The following is a 21,059-nucleotide window of genomic DNA, read 5'->3' on the forward strand; positions in this document are numbered from 1 at the left end:
GGGAAGTTTTCTTCTACAATTTTGTTGAAGATATTTTCTGGCCCTTTAAGTTTGGAATTTTCACTCTCTTCTATACCTATTATCCTTATGTTTGGTCTTCTCATTGTGCCCTGGATTTCTTGGATGTTTTGGGTTAGGAACATTTTGCATTTTTCATTTTCTCTGACTGTCAATGTTTTCTATGGTATCTTCTGCACCCGAGATTCTCTCTTCTATCTCTTGTATTCTGTTGGTGATGCTTGCATCTATGACTCCTGATCTCCTTTCTAGGTTTTCTATCTTTCGTGTTGTCTTCCTTTGTGATTTCTTTATTGTTTCTATTTCAATTTTTAGATCCTGGATGGTTATGTTCAATTCCTTCACCTGTTTTGTTGTGTTTTCCTGCAATTCTTTAAGTGATTTTTGTGTTCCCCCTTTAAGGTCTTCTTCCTGTTTACTTGTATTTATTTATGTCCTTCTTAAAGTCCTCTATTATCATCATATGATGTGATTTTAAATCACAGTCTTGCTTTCTGGTGTGTTGGGGTAACCAGGACTCGCTGTGGTGGGAGAACTGGGTTCCAAGTAGCCTTGGTTTCTGTTGCTTATTTTCTTGCCCTTGCCTTTTGCCATGTGGTTATCTCTGGTGTTAGCTGATCTTGCTCTCTCTGACTGTGGCTTGTGTGCAGATGGAAACCAGAAGGATCCTGTCCCCAGCTGTTCCTTGGTTCTTGTGTCCTGATGGCTCTGGGAGGGTCTTTCTTGGGCCAGGAACTTGAAGAGAAGTGGTGATCTTACCTGTGCTTACAGGTGTGTAGGTACTTCTGGGAGACCTGCTCTTTCCTGGTGTTTTTATTTGTTTATTTTTATTTTTATTATTTTTTTTGTTTGGTTTTTTAGAGACAGGGTTTCTCTGTATAGCCCTGGCTGTCCTGGAACTTACTTTGTAGACCAGGCTGCCTCGAACTCAGAAATTCGCCTGCCTCTGCCTCCCAAGTGCTGNGATTAAAGGCGCGCGCCACCATTGCCTGGCTTTCCTAGGCTTTCTATCTCCCGAGTTGTCTCCCTTTGTGATTTCTTTATTGTTTCCATTTCTATTTTAGATCTTGGATGGTAATATTCAATTCTTTCACCTATTTGGTTGTGTTTTCCTGCAATTCTTGAAAGGATTTCTTTAAGGTCTTCTTCCTGTTTACCTGTGTTCTCCTGTATTTCTTTAAGGAAGTTATTTATGTCCTTCTTAATGTCCTCTATCATTATCTTGAGATGTGATTTTTAAATCAGAGTCTTGCTTTTCTGGTGTGTTGGGGTAACCAGGATTTGCTGTGGTGTGAGTGGCAGGTCCCCGTGGCTGGTCCAGCTAGCCATCTGTTACAGAATGCATACCTGTGCTGTCAGCTTTCTTCATTGAGGAGTCTTATAGGAAAGGGCTAGGGTGGGGTGATGATTCTGTAGTGAAGGACTCACCTTACAAGAACAAAGACAGATGTTTGATCTCCAGCACCCATGTTCAACAATAGAGCCAGGAGTGGTGGTGAGGCAGAGAAAAGCAGATTCATGGGCTCCCTGGCCGGCCAGTCTAGTCTAGCCTACGTGCTGAGTTCCAGACCAGTGACAGAGCCTGTTTCAAGAAACCAAGGTGGACAGTGCCTAAAAATGGCCTCTACATGTACTCACATACACGTGCATATAAACATATCTAAATATAAACAATGTTATCTGAAGCAAACTGCTTATTTGATACCATAACTGATAGACTCCAGGGAACCAGTGATTTCTTTGTACTAACTGATTGCAAGCTATGGTTTGTCAGTAGCCTAAGACTATGTGTCCACTAGCACTACCAGAAATGTTCTAAAATTAGTTTTGTTTATTGCCTGTGTTTGAAATGTCACCTCTGGGAGGGAGTCTGTGGACAGCCTGTCCTTGTTCCTCAGAGGAGCCAAGGCTATCACTCAGTACCCTGCTGTTCACAGTAACAATCAGATTGCATATGAAGTTCTAAAGTATGGATGCATGCTGTCCCTGACATCTTCGCTATGACAAGTCCTTTGCTTCAATGAGATCGTTTTGTGCATCTTTGGAAAACAGTGTCTAAGGGCATACATATTTAAAAATACCTTAATGAGGGATGGAGGGATGACACAGCACTTATGAACACTTGATGAACAGTTCTTCCAGAGGACTGAACTTAGTTCCCATACCCAAAGTGGGCTGCTGACAGCCACCTGGAGCTCCAGGGCATCTGACAGCCTCTGTCGCCCTGTGGGCGCTCACGTGTGCCACATGTACAGAGATGCACACAGATAAAGGAAATAAGACAGGTCTTTCAAAGATTTTCATGTGTTCTAGTAGGATTGTACTACTCAGTGCTCAAGACCCTGGGTTTGATTACAACTCAAAAACAAAAAAAAAAGTGCCATCTGAGGCGGGCAAGTCACCCATCCCTCCACACCCTGTCAGCTGCCTCTTTCTCAGGGTCCACGCTTCTCCCGGACACAGGAACACCTCGCATTTCACTCTGTTTACTTTGACATAGTAATTGGAGGCACTGCAGAAGTCTTCATTGTTGAGAATTAGGTGTGTGGTGGGTGGGGGTATGTGACAAGGTTTGCCTGAGCAATGTTCCATACTTTAGAGTTGCCTGTGTGTCTGGTCGTTGTGGACAGCAGGGTACTAAGCGATAGCCTTGGCTCCTCTGAGGAACAAGGACAGGCTGTCCACAGACTCCCTCCTAGAGCTGACATTTCAGACATAGGCAATAAACAAAACTGTAATTTTAGAACATATGTGGCAGTACCACTGGATACATGGTCCTAGGCCACTGAAAATGGGCCTGAAACACTTTTTAATAAAACGTTCTAAGCTGTTAATGAACATGCTGGCCTTCAAAGACCTTTTTTCCTTGTCTCCATTCCAAAGCCAGAGAGTGCTGGAGAGAAGGATTCTGGACTTCCATTCAAACCTGCCCCTTGGTTTCTGACCGAGTTGGGTATATGTTACTTTTTTAATTGTTGTGACAAAAATCTCAGACAGAAGGCTTGACTTTGATCACAGATGCTAGTCTGCTATGGTTCCTAGGATAGTGTTGCTTGTGCAGTACACTGAGAGCTTTCAGCATGGCTTTCTTCCATCTTGGTGGATCAGGAAGCAAGGCCAGGCTATAATCTGGAAGCCAGTATAGCTAGCTAAGCCTGGTGTCCCAAAGGTTCCATGTCCACATGAGCCTGTGGAGGGGTTTCACCCTGAAACCACAGTAGCAGTCAAGGCTGAAAATGCTGGGCTCCCAGGACAGTCTGCTGAGCCTTTTGGCGAGAAACTGTAGGAGCCAGTTGTCAGCTGGACCCTGCATGCTGCCAAGGTGCCCAGTCTCTGCCTACATTAGGAGAAAATACGTGGTCTGTGCTGCCTTTCCTGTGGAGCCTTCCGCTGGCAGGTTCCTGGCTTCAAGGATGGGTGATATTCACCTACAGTGGTAGAAGGCAGGTGTGGTGTACAGAGATGCCTTGCCTCTTGTTCTGGGGTTAGAGCCTAGTGTCTGTCCCTTGGTGCTGTCTTCTAAGCCAGTGTTTTGGATATTCTTTGGAGATCTGTAAGCTGCTTGCCTCTTACGTGGCCTGGACTCCTCTGAAAAGTAATTTCCAGCCACTGGGGTAATGACTGCTATGTGGCACTCTACTGATCAGAGTTTGGCGTGCTATGGTGGTCCCAGATCAGAGGGGACTTAGCATAATGATATCTACATGGTACCTGTGTATAGGTGGGCAAAACCTAGTAGTTCAGCTAACAGATAGATGTTATGTGACCACTTCCTGGAGAACATAGGACTCAGAGCCTGACAGGGGGACTTAGAGCAAACATGACTGGAAAAAGGGTCAGACTGGTGACAACATCTTGTGTAATCCAGTGGGCCCTGGGCTGACCAAGACTGTGGCTTTTATACTAGAGCTCGATGGCTTTAGATTGTTTAATTATTATTATCAGTGTGTGTGTGTGTGTGTGTGAGAGAGAGAGAGAGAGAGAGAGAGAGAGAGAGAGAGAGNTCACCCAAACCTATGCCACAGCAGAACCCTTCATCGACGCTAAGTATGACATCCGGGTTCAGAAGATTGGCAACAACTATAAGGCTTACATGTGACACACACACACAGAGAGAGAGAGAGAGAGAGAGAGAGAGAGAGAGAGAGAGAGAGAGAGAGAGGTGGGGGTGGGGTGTGCAGAGAGAGCGCGCACCATGCATGTTGCGTATGTGGAGGTCAGGACAGCCTGTGGGAGGGGAGTAGGTTCTGTGCTTTCACACGTGTTTTCAGGGATGGAACTTGGGTTTTTAGGTTTGCTGGAAAGTACGTGCCTCTGTCTGCTGAGCCCCCTTGCGGGCCCCTCTCCCCTCTCCAGCCTTTTCATATTTGAGGTGTAGCTCTACATAAGCATATAGTGTCTGTTTCTCCAGTAGATTTGAGCATGCTCAGCAAGGGTTTCCATTACCCACTAGGAGGCCTCATACATGTGACAAGTTACTCCTGTTCTCTCATCCCACTGATTCTGGTACCTGTCAACGTGCCTCCTGCCTGTCGATTGGCCTGTTGGGAGCATTTAGTGTAACAGAATAAATAAAGTATGCTGGCCTTTTGTTTCTGTCACTTACAGTGACACTTTTTGTTTCATCCAGGTAATAGCGTGTATAAGAATGTCATTCTTCTTTATGGTGGAGTAGTTAATATTCCATTGTGTGGAATATTTTTAGAGCATTTTGAGCCCATACTTTTGCATGAGGAAAAGAGATGGGAAGAGGTTGATGGGTTGGTGTGAAGTTACTGTTAGAACATGAGGAAAAGAGATGGGAAGAGGTCGATGGGTTGGTGTGAAGTTACTGTTAGAACATGAGGAAAAGAGATGGGAAGAGGTTGATGGGTTGGTGTGAAGTTACTGTTAGAAGGAAGCACAGTGCCAACAGATGAACCAGATACTTCTGGGCCATTTGGAAAGACCTAGAACAAAAGAATGTGGGCTTTTAAAAAATTTATTTATTTATTTTTACACACTATATTTTATTTCCCCCTCGCCCTCCCGGCCCCCCCTCCTGCCCCATCCACCCTCCTCCTGCTCCGTGGAGGGATGGTGTGGGACCTGAGTTCATGTGTCAATGTATCACATAGTACATCATTAATCTGTACAGTTCTTAATGTGTGAGTTAAGAAATTTTAATCAGTATCCCTGTACTGGCACACACCTCAGCACTCAGGAGGCAGGGGCTAGCCTGGTCTATACAGTGAGTTCTAGGACAGCCAAGGCTATATAGTAGGCACATGTCTCAAAAAAGTTATAAAAAATTAAAGAATAATCTACGAGGCTAATATTCCAGGCCTCTTGGCAGAGCTACCATCTGGGACTTCTCGTATGATCGGGTGTTGATGGGCTTTGGAGCACTGCCTCCTTCCTTGGGCACAGATACTGAATAATTTTTCTCAAAGTCTCCTTGGGTCTGCTGGCTGACTAGTGACAGGTACAGCAGAAAACAGGTCTCCTTGCTGGTTGCATCCAGGAAGATGTAATCCTTGGCAGCATGGCTCAAGGGACCTGGGCAAGTGTGTAAGGTGGAATAAACTCAGCCTCTTGGGAGATGCGGTAGGATTTGCACCCAGCACGGGGCTTGGTTGTACCTCATAGATGTGTGGAGCTCTATATGGGGAGCTCTATATGGGGAGCAGAGCCCATGCTTGGCCACAGAACTGATGTGCTCTGAGTGAATAGGATCTAGTTTCATAGCCCACTGCCTTCTAGGGATGATTGAAACGGCACGCATGTGCATGACTGCTTCTGCTCAGGTCTTGTCCAGGGGAAAGCCTTTGGTGGCTCCAGGATCAGGGCTGGTCATCTGTCCTATAGATATGCTTTTCTGGATTGCTTATTCCACTTGTGTCCCAGAGGACACCCCCCCCTCCCAAGGGAGCCTGTGGCTGCCCACTAGATTGCACCAGGGAGGCTCCCATCTCAGAATTAGAGGAGGGATGTGCAGACCCAGAATCACCAGGTACCAACCTGTCATGTGCCATGTGCTATGAGCACTTTCTGGCTTTTGTTTTGTTTTTGAGACTGGGTCTCTCATAGCCCAGAGTGGCTTTGAATTCCCTCTGTAGCCAGGGATGACCTGGCATTTCTGATCCTCCTGGTTCCTCCTCTCCAGTGTGTTGGGACTACAGACACGCACCACCCTACCTGGCTCATGTACTACTGGGGGTGAGCTCAGAGCTTCATGTATGCGAGGAGAGCCCTCTGCCAATTGAGCTGTATTTTTGTACGTTTGAGAATGGACCCCGCCTTTACCTGCATACCAAGAATGCTTACTTAGTGGCCAGGTGTTTGAGAAGTTGATCATCTGTCTTTCTGGTCCATTCTTTATGATGCAGGAGTGCTGCTTCTGCACCTGTCCCTTTCCCATCTCCCTTGGGCTTTTGCCATTTTAAACCCCGTGGAGGGGGTCTGCCTTGATTGAATCCTCACCCATTCCAGGGGTGGTGCAGCTGTGGCTCCACCATTCAACACTTTGCTCTGTTTGCAGGTGGCCCTGTCAACCTTTGCTGTCTTTGTGACTGTGGATGAGAAAAATATCCTAGATGCAAAGAAAGCCTTTGTGTCCCTCGCCCTGTTCAATATCCTGCGCTTCCCACTCAACATCCTGCCCATGGTTATCAGCAGCATCGTGCAGGTGTGTATCAGACAGAGGGGGCCAGGAGGGTAACATAGGGGCTCTCAGAATCCTAGGTCAGCAGCAGCGTCCTGCAGATGTGTGGGGGACAGTGGGAGCGGACATGGGAGCTGTTACTATTTTCTCATGGTCATTAGCAACATTGTATAGGCATGTGGGTGGCAAGGAAGCAGGAGGGGACCTGTGCACTCCAGCTCGAGGAATCCACAGATTTCTCAGTGCCGTTTGGACCCAACCTGCCCCATGGTTTATTTGTGCAGCCTTGACCATGCTTTTCCAAATTGCTCGTGCTGCTGTGTCCTAGGGGACTCAGGAGAGCCCCTTGCGTGGATCCACTTACTACCCCAGCATGGCCCCTCCCTCAGCAGTAAGGGCTCACTTGGTTCTACTCTGAGAAAGAAACACATTTTCCTCCTTGGCACAGAATGTCTGGTTTTGTACCCTAGGTTGGCCTAAAACTCCAGCCCAGATGGGAGGTATGGACTTCACAGCAGTACTTCCCTTTGAATCTCAAAGAATCTTTCTGGAATATTCTATGTTCCTCTGGCCTCTCTAAGCTGCTGTTTTGAAAAACACAGATCTTGGTCTCCTTTTTCAATTTCATATTTTGCTGATGGGTCCTCATGTGCTTGTTGAAGACTCTGAGGACCTCTCTCCCTCTTCCTGTTTCCATCCCTCCTTCCTATTCTACTGAAGGATTTTTTTTTTCTTTTCTTTTTTTTTTTGGCAAACCCAGAACCTTTGCCCATATGCACTGCTGCATGACTGCACGTGCTGTCTTTCTGTAATTAGGACCCAGGACCCAGCAATTTGTTAAGGTCAAACTCAGTCTGCCAGTGCTACCTTCCAAATCCCATTGTACGAGGAAGCCCCTGCCTTTCACGTAGTGATTCCTGTGAGCATCAAGTTTTATTCTAAGGCTGCACCAGGCTCAGCGTGGCAGGTGGCCCAGATGCTATCAAGGTGACGCTCTCTGTGCTTCTTCCTCAGGCCAGCGTGTCCCTCAAGCGTCTCCGGATCTTTCTGTCTCATGAGGAGCTGGAGCCAGACAGCATTGAGCGGAGGTCGATCAAGGACGGTGGGTAACTGTCTTCTCCCCACTTTGACTCCTTATCCTGGCCTCCCCAGAGCCGGACTCTGCCCAGCTTGCCTACAAGACCCAGGGTCCCAGCTCTGCAGAGAGGGCAGAAATGGAGTTCCTGGTTTATGTTGTTCCCTCCATGCTCCTGCAGTGTGAGTGACACTTTGGGCTTTTCAGCCTAGGCCTTGGTTCTGTCCTGGGTGGGGGAATCGCCCACTTTCTGTTCCTGCCTAATTCTGAGCACTCAGATCTTCATTTTTCTCATCTGGATCATGGGAGTAAAAAAGTGCCTTTAATTGAATTGTTTTTAATTGATTGATGGATAATTTATTGTTGGGAATTGAACACAGGACTTCATATATGTTAGGTAAGTACTCTTCTACTGAGCTACAGCCTCAGCTCACATTTTACTTTTTGAGACATGTTGCTCAGGCTGGTCAAATTTGGGATCTTCAGTCTCCTAAGTAACTGGGAGTTCAGGGCTGTGCTGCCAGGCCTAGCCAGCCATCCTATGGATTTTTATCACTGGGTTTTTATCACTTAGACTAGTTGATCCTTCTGACCGGCCCCTGGGAGTCTAGGCAGTTTGCAGTCACTGTTATTGGCACCAGGAGAGGGAAGCCTTTTCTGGCATGGGTGTTTAGTTAAAATACACCCACTGTATCATGACCCTTGTAGCAGGAGCCAGGGTCAGCAAATTTGCCTGCGGTCCCCAGAAGGGAAGTTCTTGGCTAAGATATCTTGATCACCTGCTCTCCTGCCAGCCTTTGTTCTCAGGCCTCTATGTGCATGTGCTTCCTACTGTAGTGTCTAGTGTGGCGCCTCTAGGATAGCCTTGGCTCATAGGAAAGAGATCCAGAGAGACTGTCCAGCTGGGAAGTGGTAGTACTGGGGCTCAAACCGACACCTTTTGCCTCAGAGTCCAGAAAACAGAATTGATGACAGTACCTACCTGGCTATTGGTGATGAGGTGCCGATGTAGGCAGAGTCTTGTGGGCTATTGTAGGATGTCAGCGGTGATGTGCAAGTCACAGGTCTGCTGTTCTGTGAGGGTAGTAGCTGCTCTCCACTGCCCTTAGCGGGTGATTACACTGGTGCCCCTTGGGGTTCACAGTCCTTGTTGAGAACAGCTTTATGACTGTGGGTGGTGAGTAGTGCCCCTGGCATCTCCCTACTAGGTCTCATAGTAGTCATCCCAGTGTGACAACAAAAATGATCTTTAGGAACTTCCAAGTGTCCCCTAAGAGGACAGTTGTTCCTTTTTGAGAGCTACAGCCCAAGCAAATGCTGGGACAGTTTTCCATGGTTTTCTGTTGTCCATGGTTTGCTGGTCCTGTATGGGACCAGCAAAATTGACTCCAGAGCCAAGGTAGCCACCCAGAGCTCCTAGGGCCAAGCTGTACACAGTTCTCTGCAAGTGCCACGGAGCCACTGGTCCTGCGCAGGGCTTCTGTTGCTGAGGTGTCTAACCACTTTGCAGCCCGGCCCGTTATGCTCTCCTAAAGCTCAGGCTGCTGCTGCCCACGGACTGCAGTAACTTCTGGCTAGTTCTTTGGAGTGACATGCCTAGCTTCCTCTTTTGTGAGGATGCAGGCTCTGCTTAGCGTGCACCTTGGTTTGAACATTACCACAGTGAGAAACAAGCCTTTTCCTCTTGGGGGAGTTGTGGTTAATTTCATTTAGCTACTAACTTCTTTGCTATGGCCTATCACTCTCTGAAAGTGTTTCTGGCAGCTAATTAAGGGACTTAAAAATTAGAGACAGAAGCAAAAGTGAAGCCAGGAAAGAGAAATGGAGAAGGGCAGGATCCTCAGGAATCTGGGCCTTATCATGTGGGCACTGGCCAAACTCCTCCCCTCCCCCACCTTTCTGCAGCACATCCTGTTTCCTAGTGGCCTTCCAGTAGATGCTGGGTGATTGTCACTGAAGCAATAGAAACATTGATCTGCTAGGAGGTAGGCAGGGTGGAGTGGCTAAGGGAGGGAACAGGAAGGGAAGATGTCTTAGGATCCAAGAGTTGAGGGGAAAGACCCTGGTGGAGAGAGGGTTAGATGAGGTTGCAACTTTTTCTCCTTGACTGTGGCTCATGCTCAGCCTTCCTAGCCTGAGAAGTGGGAGGGTGTCCCCAAGCCCTGAGTGACCAGTGAGGTTCTTCAGCTTCAGTAGAGGGCCAGAGTAGGGCATCTGCACATGGTGCACCTGTTGACTGCTGACATGTTGTCCCTAATGTTTTCCAGGCGAAGGAAATAGCATCACTGTGAAGAATGCAACCTTCACTTGGGCCAGGGGTGAACCTCCCACACTGAATGGGTAAGCCTGGGAGGTAGGCACACTGACACTGGCTCTAAATGCTCTGCACCTCTGTGACCCCACCTTTTGCCTTTCTGAGCCTCAGTTTACCCATCTGGAATAAGGTCCAATCACAACTGCTTAGGTTGTTGTGAGGAGCAGCTTAGAAGGTGCTTGGTATAGTTGTCCCTTCTGATTGTGACAGGAAGTCATGCTCCTGGGCCACAAGAGGAGTTTGGGGTTTGGGGTAATGAGAAAGTCCGTTTTCAGGTCAAGCATGATCCAGGGTCTCAGGAACCTGCAGAGCTCTGCTGTCACTGTGACTGGACTGGTGATCCTTAAGGAATCCAAAACACAAGGCCAGTGGCACCTTTTGGGAACCACATTTGTCATTTGTGCCCCTAAGCAGTTGACATGGCAACTTGTCTGCTGTATTTTATCAAGCACAGTACAGACTGTTCAGAGAAAGGAGTCTCTCCCTTTCTGCTTCCACTAACTACTCAGAGCGTAAAGGTCTTTCTTAGGACTGACTTAAATCCTGCCTCCTTTATTTGTAATGCTTTTTTCTTTCCTATGCCAATACTCCACTGCCCACATCTTTCTGGCATCAGGATTCCTGGCCCTTTGTCTTGCCACTTTGAGTCTCCAGTCTTTTCTGTTTAACCTTTGACTCCCCTTAGCCTATAAGAATATCCTGCTATCCCCTAGAAGAAGGGAGGAACTGCTTCCCTGGGTGTTCTGCGTAGGGTGGTCCCATGGCATTTCTCCTCACAAATGCAGCACAAAAGACTCAACAGCAATGAGTGTTTCAGGGGCTAGCGAGGGGACTCAATAAGTAAAGATCTGAATGTGGTCCTTAGAATCCCTGTGACAAGCTAGTTATGGTGACACCGTGTAATCCCAACATCGGGGATCAGAAATAGGAAGCTAGTTATGGTGACACTGTGTAATCCCAACATCGGGGATCAGAAATAGGAAGCTAGTTATGGAGACACTGTGTAATCCCAACATCGGGGAGCAGAAATAGGAAGATTTCCGCAGCTCAGTAGCCTGCTTGGTGAGTTCTAGGCCAGTGACAGACCCTGTCCCTAAAACAACAAGGTGGATGGTACCTGAGAAATGACCCCTGAGATTTCCCTCTACCTTGCACTCCTATGTGCATACACAGAAGAATCAAACAGTTGACCATGTAGTTAGTCAGCTTTGAAACCAGTACCCAAGGAAGGGACCCTGCCTGTGGGCCTGGAGTGCCCGTGTGGCTGGTCTGGGCATGGAGAGCAGTGTGCTGAGCTGTCAGCTGCAGAAGCAGCAGCGTTACACATGGTACACATGGTATACAGGGTAACAAGCTCCCGTGGCTGGAGAGCCTACAACTCTGTTCACTTGTTTGTTTGTTTTTTTTGAGATAGAGCCTTACTATGCCGTCTTGACTAGCTTGTACCTCATGCAGACCGTGCTGGCCTCGAATTTACACAGATCCACCAACCTCTGTCACCTGTCTCCTGAGTGGTGAGATTACAGGTGTGCGCCACCACTTCTGTTTGTTAGCAGGCCATTTCAAAGCTGAGTATGGTGGTGCACACCTGTGATCTCAGCACGTGGGAGGCAGAGGCAGGAGGGGCAGGAGATCAGCCTGGCTTAGATAGTGAGTGGGCAGCTAGCATGGGCTATGTGAGACCTTACCTGGGGTGTGGGTGGAAGGTTCTGGGGAGATGGATTAGTCAGTAAAGATGAGGACCTGGATGAAGCAGCCTGTGCTTGAGATCCTTGGAACTTTCTGCCTAACCATCCTGGTATATTTGAAAAGCTCTAGGCTAGTATACACCTTGTCTCAAAAAAACCTACAAGGCATATAGAGCCTGAGGATTAGTGTTGACCTCTGGCCACCACAGGTATACACACGTGTACACAAACATAAAGACCACAGTTGATAAGGTCATTATGGAACTCAGTTCTGGTCTCTTTGTGTAGCCCCTCAGTCTTTTGAATCTTTCCAGACCTGGCCTGTTACCCTCGTCTTCTGTCTTCTGAACTTTCTCAGCCAGTTGTCATTGGGGACAAAGTGTTGTGGAATCAGATAGGTGAATACCCTCTATCAGTTCTCTTGGGTGACACGTAGCCCTGGGCTCTGTGCTGGCTGGGTTTTGTGATACATTTACATTGGGCCCCTGAGGCCATGGCCCTCCTTGCCCCATAGCCTTGGAGGTCTTCAGGCACTGACCAGCACAGCCCCTGGCCAGGGGCCACCCTCATCAGGGAGGGTAGAGGACATTGTGCTATTTCAGGCTCCTCATTGTGTTCTTGCAGCATCACCTTCTCCATTCCTGAAGGAGCCCTTGTGGCCGTGGTGGGCCAGGTAGGCTGCGGGAAGTCATCTCTGCTGTCAGCCCTGCTGGCTGAGATGGACAAGGTGGAGGGACATGTGACTCTCAAGGTAGGATGGGGGCCAGGATGGGGAGAGATGGTCTGGGAGGAAGGCTCAGCCCAGTGTCTCTTATAAACTGTCAAAAAAAGCAGCCATCTCAGCTCATCTAGGAAAGCCAGGTTTCAGTGACAGCCACTTCTTTATTTGCTCAGTGCCTTGGCTTGTGTGATGTGTGATAGCTGCTCAGTAAACAGGCCCTGAACGCTTAGATGTACTGCCAGGAAGGCTCCTGCCTTCCTTCTGAATTTGGCTTATTTCACTTCACATGATCTCCAGCCTCAACCATTTTCTTGGCTGAATAGTGTGTGTGTGTGTGTGTGTGTGTGTGTGTGTGTGTGTGTATTGAAAGCAGAAAGGGCTATTTGAGGGAGGAAGAAACCAAGAAAGGGAGAGGCACAATGGCGAATATGACCAAAATACAATGATATATTTGCCTGAAAATGTGGGGACAGAGGGAAGAAGGGGTGAAGACTCCGGAGGATACCCCAGCATCCTGTCAGGGGAGGAGCTCCCAACCCCCACTCTCACTTCATTCTGTGGTCTTCTTTCTTTTGAATCTTGTAAATAGGGCGTAACTTCAGTACTGATTGATGTGGCTAGAGTAATCTCAGAACCTGGTGTAAGAAACACATTTTAGATCCTTAGTGTTACTTGAATTCTTAATACAGGCCTGGAGGGAAAGTGTGTGGCTTTAGCAGTTCAAGGTCCAGCATGCTCTGAGCTGAGCTAAACTTTCTGTGAGCTGACGGCTGCTATGAAAATGAGTCTCTCGGGGCTTTTCTACAAGTGCTTTATTCCCTTGGAGGCCTTTGCTTGCTATGTAAATAAGATCCAGAGCGTCACCAGCAGCCTCTGGAGCAGCTGGAGATGAAAAAAACAAAATACAACCCCAGCTATTTTACTTCAGCCAGCTTGTGCCAGATGTGTTTGCCTGTACCTGCTTGTCATCTGCATCCCCTTCCCCTGGGAACTCAAGCGTGGGGATGTGGCCTTATGTCACTGTTTGATTTCAATCCAGATCCCCCCTTGCTGTTGCAGTGCTCTTTTGAAGTAAGTGGGCAGCATCTTGGTCCAGGCAGATAACCTGTTGCTTCAGGATGTGCCCCTTTGTTTCTTCCAAGCAGTGGGTGGACAACATGCCCAAGGTTGACAAAGAGAAATTGGCATTAGATCCATGCTGCAGTCTGTTTCATAGTTCCTGGATTCCTACCATCCCAGGCACTGGTGTTCTGTGTCCAAGAACTATTTATAGCTGGTGATTTCAGAAAGTATGTTGAAAATGTTAGTTTTCCCCAGTGTATTGGTAGACACGGACTATGGCTGAGTATCTTTTGAGCTTTACAATTGAGGTGTCCTGTCACTTGAGACTCATAGAAACTGAAATGTTTAAATAGCAATTTGGTCTTTTTTCCCCTGAGATTTTAGATACAAATTTAGGTCATTGATTTCTATTCCCATAGTTTAGAATCCTTTGTGGCTTTCTATCACCTTTTTTTTTTTTTTTTTTTTTTTTTTTTTTGATAAAGGTGGGCATGGCACTAGCCATGAGTGAACTAGTCCCTGACACCTGCTTTCCTGCCTGTCCTACAATCCCATGAATTGTCCTTGTCCAGTCAAGCTGGCCTTTCTGTCCCTTGAAGGCGTTGGATTCATTTGTTCCGTGTCTGCATTGTTCCAGTGGATCAGCGCCCTTCTTGCTTCTTATCCTGGCTGTGTGTGTTTTGGGCAGTTGGTTCTTTTCACAGGCAGGTGTCTGCTGTTGTCTTTTTATCAAGTCTATCTGTCTTTCTTTTCCACTGCCTGCTACACAGGGCTCCGTGGCCTACGTGCCCCAGCAGGCCTGGATTCAGAATGACTCTCTCCGAGAGAACATACTGTTTGGGCACCCCCTGCAGGAAAATTACTACAAGGCAGTGATGGAAGCCTGCGCCCTTCTTCCGGATTTGGAAATCCTACCCAGTGGGGACCGCACAGAGATTGGTGAGAAGGTGAGTGTGGCATGGGTACAGCTGGCAACATCAGCAGCTGCTGTGTGACAGACAGGTACACACTGTGTCAGGACCTCCTGTGAGTAGATTGTCAGGGACCTGCTGTCTCTAGTCTGCGGTTATGCTCCTTTTGCCATGCTATGTAAATCTGGCGAGGGTATACAAGGTATGGCTCTTGGTGCTGTGGTCTTAGTTGAGGTGTCAGCGGCCATCTAAGTGGGAGCTTCTCACATGGTGATGTAGAGTCTAAGAGAATAAAAGCCAAAGGAATGCTGTGCTTTGCCACATACTGTGCCACCCACAGGAAAAGACAATAGAAGTGACAGTGTACCTAGGGGATGTGCATACAAGTGATGATGGAGATGGCTTTAGACTAGCTGGTACCCACTTCTTCACTCTGCTGCCATACTAACATTTTTAACCTAAGTCATCTTCATAGTAGTTCATGAGAGGGGTTTGCTCTGATCCCTATGCACTGCTAAGGAAAGGGAAGCTCAGGGATGCTAGAGGACTTGCCTGATGCCGAATCACATGGGATAAAGATTCTTAAGTCCCTCCTGTCACCTGTTTCGCTGCCACTTTGGAAGAGGGAAGAGACTCCCAGCCTGTTTGCTCTGGTGCAAGTAATTGTCTTGTGTATGTGCTGGAAGTGACACATACAGTGTCACCCACTGTGACAGGGACCTCTTGGGAGAGCTGAGTTTGTCTGTTCCTAGTCTCCAGCCAAGGGTCTTCTCCCCAGCTTGCTTATTTGATGCATGGTGTCTTTACTTGGCATGGACCTGGAGATCCTTTGGGTTGGCTAGAACCCTTGTGTATATAGGTTGGAGGTGCCAAGCAAACCGAAGGGTCTAAGTATTATGTAGGATCCAAGGCAGGATTGCCAAGGTCTTCAAAACAGGCTGGGGGTTGGTTGGCAGCCTGCTTATCAGCCTTTCCCATTTTGTTAATGCTGGGATCTAGCCCTGGAGGTACCTGACTGTCCCCTTCAAGTCTCAGTGCCAGAGTTTGAAGGGAGTTAAGGGTTGACTGATTTTTTTTCTACTTCAGGTCAATATGCTGACACTAAAGGGACCTTTTTTTAGCTGGGCCTATAATCTCAGAATGCAGGAAGCTGAGGCAGGAGAATCATAAGTTTGAGGCAACCTTGTAAACTTAGGTAACCAGCAAGATCCCATCTCAAAATAACATACTAAAAGTGGATAGCAGTGTGGCTTAGTGGTAAAATACTTGTTTAGTATGGGCAAAAGGCCCTGAGGCCCATCCCTAGCTCTGCCTATATATGTGTATATGTGTGTGTATATGATATGTATAATATATGTATATGTATATATGGGAGTTGGCTACTAGGGTCAGTCTTGGCACAGATTGGGACAGTTTACTCAGTAGGTGTCATTGGGCATTTGAGCTGTACATGGCCACGATGTTGGTCGCTCATTGTTGGGAGTGGGTTGCTGCTGCTCAGTGCTGAACCCTTTCTCTGTGAGTGAAGTGCCCTGGGTGCCGCCAGCTTCGCTCTGACTTTAATAGGAATGGTAGCTCATGGTGAAGCTCACCACAGAGCACTAACAGCAACAGTAGCTGTGTCAGCTACCGCCTAATAATATAATAGGTATACAATAATACTATCTTTGTCATCCACACTGTCTTCTGTAGACTCTTCCATAGGCTGATGAGTTTCGTGATGCCATTAGCTGCCACTTCCTCCTCTTTTTGTGGCATGACAGACCCCGGGACAGGCTGGGCAGTTCTGTAACTGAGCTGCCCCCGCAGCCCTTCTTTTACTTTTCAGTTGAGATGTCGCCCAGGCTGACTTTGAACTTGCCATCTTCCTGCCTTTCAGCCTCTGAGCAGCTGGACTGGTAGATGTGCCAACAGGCCTGACTGTCTACTTCCATCCCCTGAGTACGTGCTGGGGGTCAAGTGCCCCAATCAGCAGTTATTCTGTCCCCATTCTTGTTTTGTATGGTTCTGGGGTCCTGGGGATCCCAAGAAACCCACTTTCCCCACTGTCTTCCTAGGGTGTGAACCTGTCAGGGGGCCAGAAGCAGCGTGTGAGCCTGGCCCGGGCTGTGTACTGTAACTCTGACATCTACCTCTTTGATGACCCACTCTCGGCTGTGGATGCACATGTTGGGAAGCACATCTTTGAGAAGGTGGTTGGTCCCATGGGCCTACTGAAGAACAAGGTATTCTCCCAGGGCCAGGACTTCAGTTGATTGGCAGTGGCCTTGGACAAGTCTTTGATTCTTGGGCTTGCTTTCATGCTTCCTCTGTGTGTGTGTGCGTGTGTGTGTTAGCCCAGCACTGAGGAGGCTGAGATGGAAGAGTTAGGCTAGCCTGGCCTATACAGAAAGAACTTACCTTAAAAGACAAGGGCTTGGGATGTAGCCTTGTGGTAGGGCGCCTGCCTAGTGTGTAGAGGCTTTGATTTAGTCCCCAGTACTGCAAACACACAATGGGCTCTAATGCAGGTAGTGTGGTGGCCTTACTATCCCCTCGTCCACACTCTTGGTAGTTTCTGTCTCCCTCTTAGTGTTTCTTTCCCAAATAGTCTTCCCAGGTCTGCATTAGCATTCTCTCTACACTGTCTTCCCCTTACCCCAGTACTGCTTCTATGCCTGTGGTTCATTTTGTCTCCAAAATGAGGGAGACCAGGCAGGGCTCTGCTCTCTTTGTCCCAAGCTGCTCCTGCCTGAGAGAGGGTGGGTCCTGTGGAGAGATTGAGAGAGATTGAGAGGGGGGGGAGAGAGGGATATTTGAATGGGTGTGCGTGTGCCCACAGCCTTTGGACCTGAACTATGTCCTGAGATCCTCCTAATCTCAACGGTGCTGTGACAGTGTCTCCTCCATGGTGCTGATGGGGCCAGGTCTATGTTTTACCCATAGACACGGATCCTGGTCACCCATGGTATCAGCTACCTGCCCCAAGTGGATGTCATCATTGTCATGAGTGGCGGCAAGATCTCAGAGATGGGTTCTTATCAGGAGCTGCTAGACCGGGATGGGGCCTTCGCTGAGTTCCTGCGCACCTATGCCAACGCTGAGCAGGACCTGGCCTCGGAGGATGACAGTAAGAATGGCAGGGAACTTACAGGAGCTGGCTCTGATCATCATAGCTGCTATGGGAGGGTCTTACCTGGGCTCTAGGGGTGCAGTTCCTGAGGGTGTTGGGTGAGAAGCACATCAGGCTCTTGGAGACCAATAGGTAGGTCAGTTTAACCCTGCAGGTCAGGTAGAGAGGGTTTTCAGCACTAGACACCCAGGTTCACAGGGTTTTGGTTTTGTGACCTCAAGATGAGTCTCCATTCTTCCTGTAAAGTACTTTCTCCATGGGCTTTCAGTTCTTCAGCGGCTAAAATGTGGATAAAAATATATTTCGTCTATCTCTAAGGGGGCTGAGTACTAGTCACAGCCATGGTGTAGCTTAGGATGCATGAGGCCCAGAGGAGATGGCCTAATGCGGACCGTGAACACTCATGGTGGGCATGTTCCTCAGAGCTTTGTGGCCTGGAACCCTTCCTTGAGACTGTCTGAGCTGTGTCTGTCCCTCACCCCTACCCGCAAAGACCAGTGTGATAGCAGGGATACCTGGTATGTGCTGGTGGTTGTCTTGGGCATCTGGGATGTCCTGAGGGTTTGATAGCCATAGCTGTACTGCTCCTTTGACACAGAACACCACAGACCAGACCGTTGCAGCCACCTCACCTATTAACCTGGGATTCTGTTGTTGGCCTGAATTTTAGGTGCTAGTTGAATCTGTCCCTGCAGACCTTGTTGCTGGGGGACTTAGGAAGCAAATGCCAGGCTCCAGCAGCCTGGGTCCCTCAGTCAGTGGCTGGTGAGTTGGGGACCATTATGCAGCCTTCTCAGGAAGGGTCTTATTCTCTTAGTCACACAGGCTCTTCTCTTGTTTTCCTTATCTGTCTGTCTGTCTGTCTGTCTATCTATCTATCATCTATCTATCTATCTATCTATCTATCTATCTATCTATCTATCTATCTATCTGCAAGTACTCTGTAGCTGTCTTCAGACACTCCAGAAGATGGTATCAGATATCATTATGGATGGTTATAAGCCACCATGTGGTTGTTGAGATTTGAACTCAGGACCTTTGAAAGAGTAGTCAGTGCTCTTAACCGCTGAGCCATCTCACCAGCCCACACAGGCTCTTCTCAGAGGACCCTCTGGTTACCTGCATCTTGGGAGCAGTGGCTTCAGTTGACATGCATGGAGATGATGCCAGCCAGCGTCTGCTTTGCAGCCCACAGGGACGCCCCTTTGGTCTGGACATCCTGCTTTAGTTATAGCTATTGTAAAATGTCTGAAACTTATTTGACAGCTTCCCACCTAGCTATAACCTCTCTGTGACTTGTCTGTTTTCCCACATGTCCCCAGACAGATCTCAGGTAGATGGCCCTCAGATGGAGCTCCAGGGCCACTCCCATTGTACAGTTTCCCAGAAGTAAAACTCTCGTCAGAGTCAATGAGTAGAGACCCTGCAAGTAGCAGCTTGCAGTCTCAAGACTGGCCTGTGAGCTTTGGTGTCACTAAGAAAACGCTGTTTGCCGTCCACTGACCTGCCCTTGTGAGCATGTATGGAACGCCTACTGTATATGAAGTACTTAGGCTTTCTTAGCCCATATTGTATACCCTCTATTGAAAGCAATTCCTACGTCAGAGCTTTGAGGCTGGGAGTTGGCTGTAGAGTGTGGACTGTGCAGTGCTCAGGCCTCTTCACATGTTTATCTTCACATCTCTCACTTCTCCATCCACCTGATCTTCCTGCCAAATGCTGGGATTATAGACCTGTGCCACCATGCCTGGCTCACAGCCATGTTTTTGTGGAGAAAGCAGTGAAGTGGGAGTTGGGCTGCCTGGCTATAGTGTGACATATCTTGGGTTTAGTAATCTTTCTGAAGATTCTGTCTCAGACATTGTAATAGTCTCTGGGGGTGAGGTCTTTATATGGCATTTATAAGGGGAAACACACAGTTTAGGACCCCCTGCCCCCCATGAACCTTAAAATGTAGAAGCAGAAGACAGATTCATCAGACCATGGATTCAGCATAGGCATTGGGAGCCTAAGGAGATGCTAGGCATGGGAACAAGGTAACCCAGAGACTATGCATATGCAAAGGCCTCAGGACCAGCTTGTTTTAAGAAATGAACAGGAGGCTACAGTGGTATCTATTGAATCAGGGTAGGAGATAGGAAATGAGACAGTGAGGTGCTCACCCAGAAGAAGGGCCTTCAAGGAGTCAGTTTAAATTTCATTCTAAATTTATTTTTTGTTTTAAGTGTATGCATGTGTGTATGAATATGAATACACTGTGCAGGTGCCTGCAGAGACCAGAGGGAGTCAGATCCTCTGGTCATAGACAGTTGTGAGCTGCCATGTAGGTGCTGAGAATCAAACCCTGGTCCTCTGCAAGATCAGTAAGTACTCTTAACCACCAGGCCACCTCTTTTGGCCAAGTGGGGAAACTTTGAATCCTAGAATGTCAGAAAAGAAACATCTGTCTAAGGACACAAAGTGGCTGGTGGCAGGGCAGATCTCTTGGTCTCTTGTTGGGGGATTGGGACTCCTTTCCATGTCAGCATTAGGGTGTTACCAGTGGCTCCAGTAGGGGACAGGACTGCTGGAGAAAGGGTCTCACTTTGTAGTCTTGGATGGCTTGGAACTTTCTCTGTAGATCAGGTAGGTGGACCTTAAGTTAAAAAAAAACAGTAACAACCTACCTTCAAAGTGGTAGGACTAAAGACATGTCCCACCATGCCTTGCATATCATAGTGGTTTTTAGTAGCTGTCATTAAGATGCCAGGATCACGACCTCTAACCATAGCACTTGGGAGGCTGAGGCAGGGGGTTGGAGGCAAAAGCTTTATTGAGCTGTAACTTAATACCAACCTTATGTCCGTTGGATTTGTGTCAACTGGTGTTTGTTAACATACTGTCTTGTTGCCACAGTGATTAACTTTAGAACATTCTGGTCACATCAAAGGAAAACCAAGAGTTCCCATACCTTGGTAGGCACTCCTGTACTCATATCCAGTCTGCTCTGAACTTTTCTGCCTGCAATATAGTTTTTTCTGGCTGAGTCAAGCCTTACATTCCCAAGGCTTGTCTGCATTGCAGCCACACCTCCTTCCAAGGCTGCACAACTTTCCATTATACTGCACTGTATGATAGACTTAGAGCTTGCTCATCCATGAAGGTGGGGGCAGGGATTGCTTCTGCTTGTTGACTGTTGCTAATTATTGTTCTGCTCTCTAGTGTTCTGAAGGAAAAGCTACAGTACTGTAACCCCAGCAGCTGGGAGGCTGATGGAGGACTCGGAGTGTGGGAGTGTGAGCTTAGTGGGTGCTGGAGACATAGTGAGGCTGTGTCTTGAGGAGGAGGAGCTGTGTCTTATTTTTTGCCTGTGTGATGGCCTGCATTCTTGTTAGCCTTCTATCTGATTGGAATGAGGTGTTTTTTTTTTTTTTTTTTTTTTTTTTTCCCCCACGTGTTTATGCCCTTGTGGTTGCAAAGGTCTGCCCTAAGTCTATTTGTTCTCAGGCAGAATTGTCCTTATCTCTTAGCTCAAG

At 47.8% G+C, this 21,059-nt stretch overlaps 1 protein-coding gene across 1 annotated transcript in view; it reads left to right on the forward strand.

Moving 5' to 3' along the window:
- The window catches only part of Abcc1 (ATP binding cassette subfamily C member 1), a 111,393-nt gene that overhangs the window by 67,053 nt on the left and 23,281 nt on the right, over positions 1–21,059 (forward strand). The window contains exons 13-19 of the mRNA XM_021209058.2: positions 6,539–6,685; positions 7,676–7,763; positions 10,004–10,076; positions 12,363–12,489; positions 14,292–14,468; positions 16,490–16,657; positions 17,358–17,541. Coding sequence (XP_021064717.1) covers positions 6,539–6,685; positions 7,676–7,763; positions 10,004–10,076; positions 12,363–12,489; positions 14,292–14,468; positions 16,490–16,657; positions 17,358–17,541 — 964 coding nt within the window. The remainder of the gene's footprint in view (positions 1–6,538; positions 6,686–7,675; positions 7,764–10,003; positions 10,077–12,362; positions 12,490–14,291; positions 14,469–16,489; positions 16,658–17,357; positions 17,542–21,059) is intronic.

The sequence above is a fragment of the Mus pahari genome, chromosome 12 (genome assembly GCF_900095145.1).
Source record: "Mus pahari chromosome 12, PAHARI_EIJ_v1.1, whole genome shotgun sequence".
NCBI classification, from domain to species: Eukaryota; Metazoa; Chordata; class Mammalia; order Rodentia; family Muridae; genus Mus; species Mus pahari.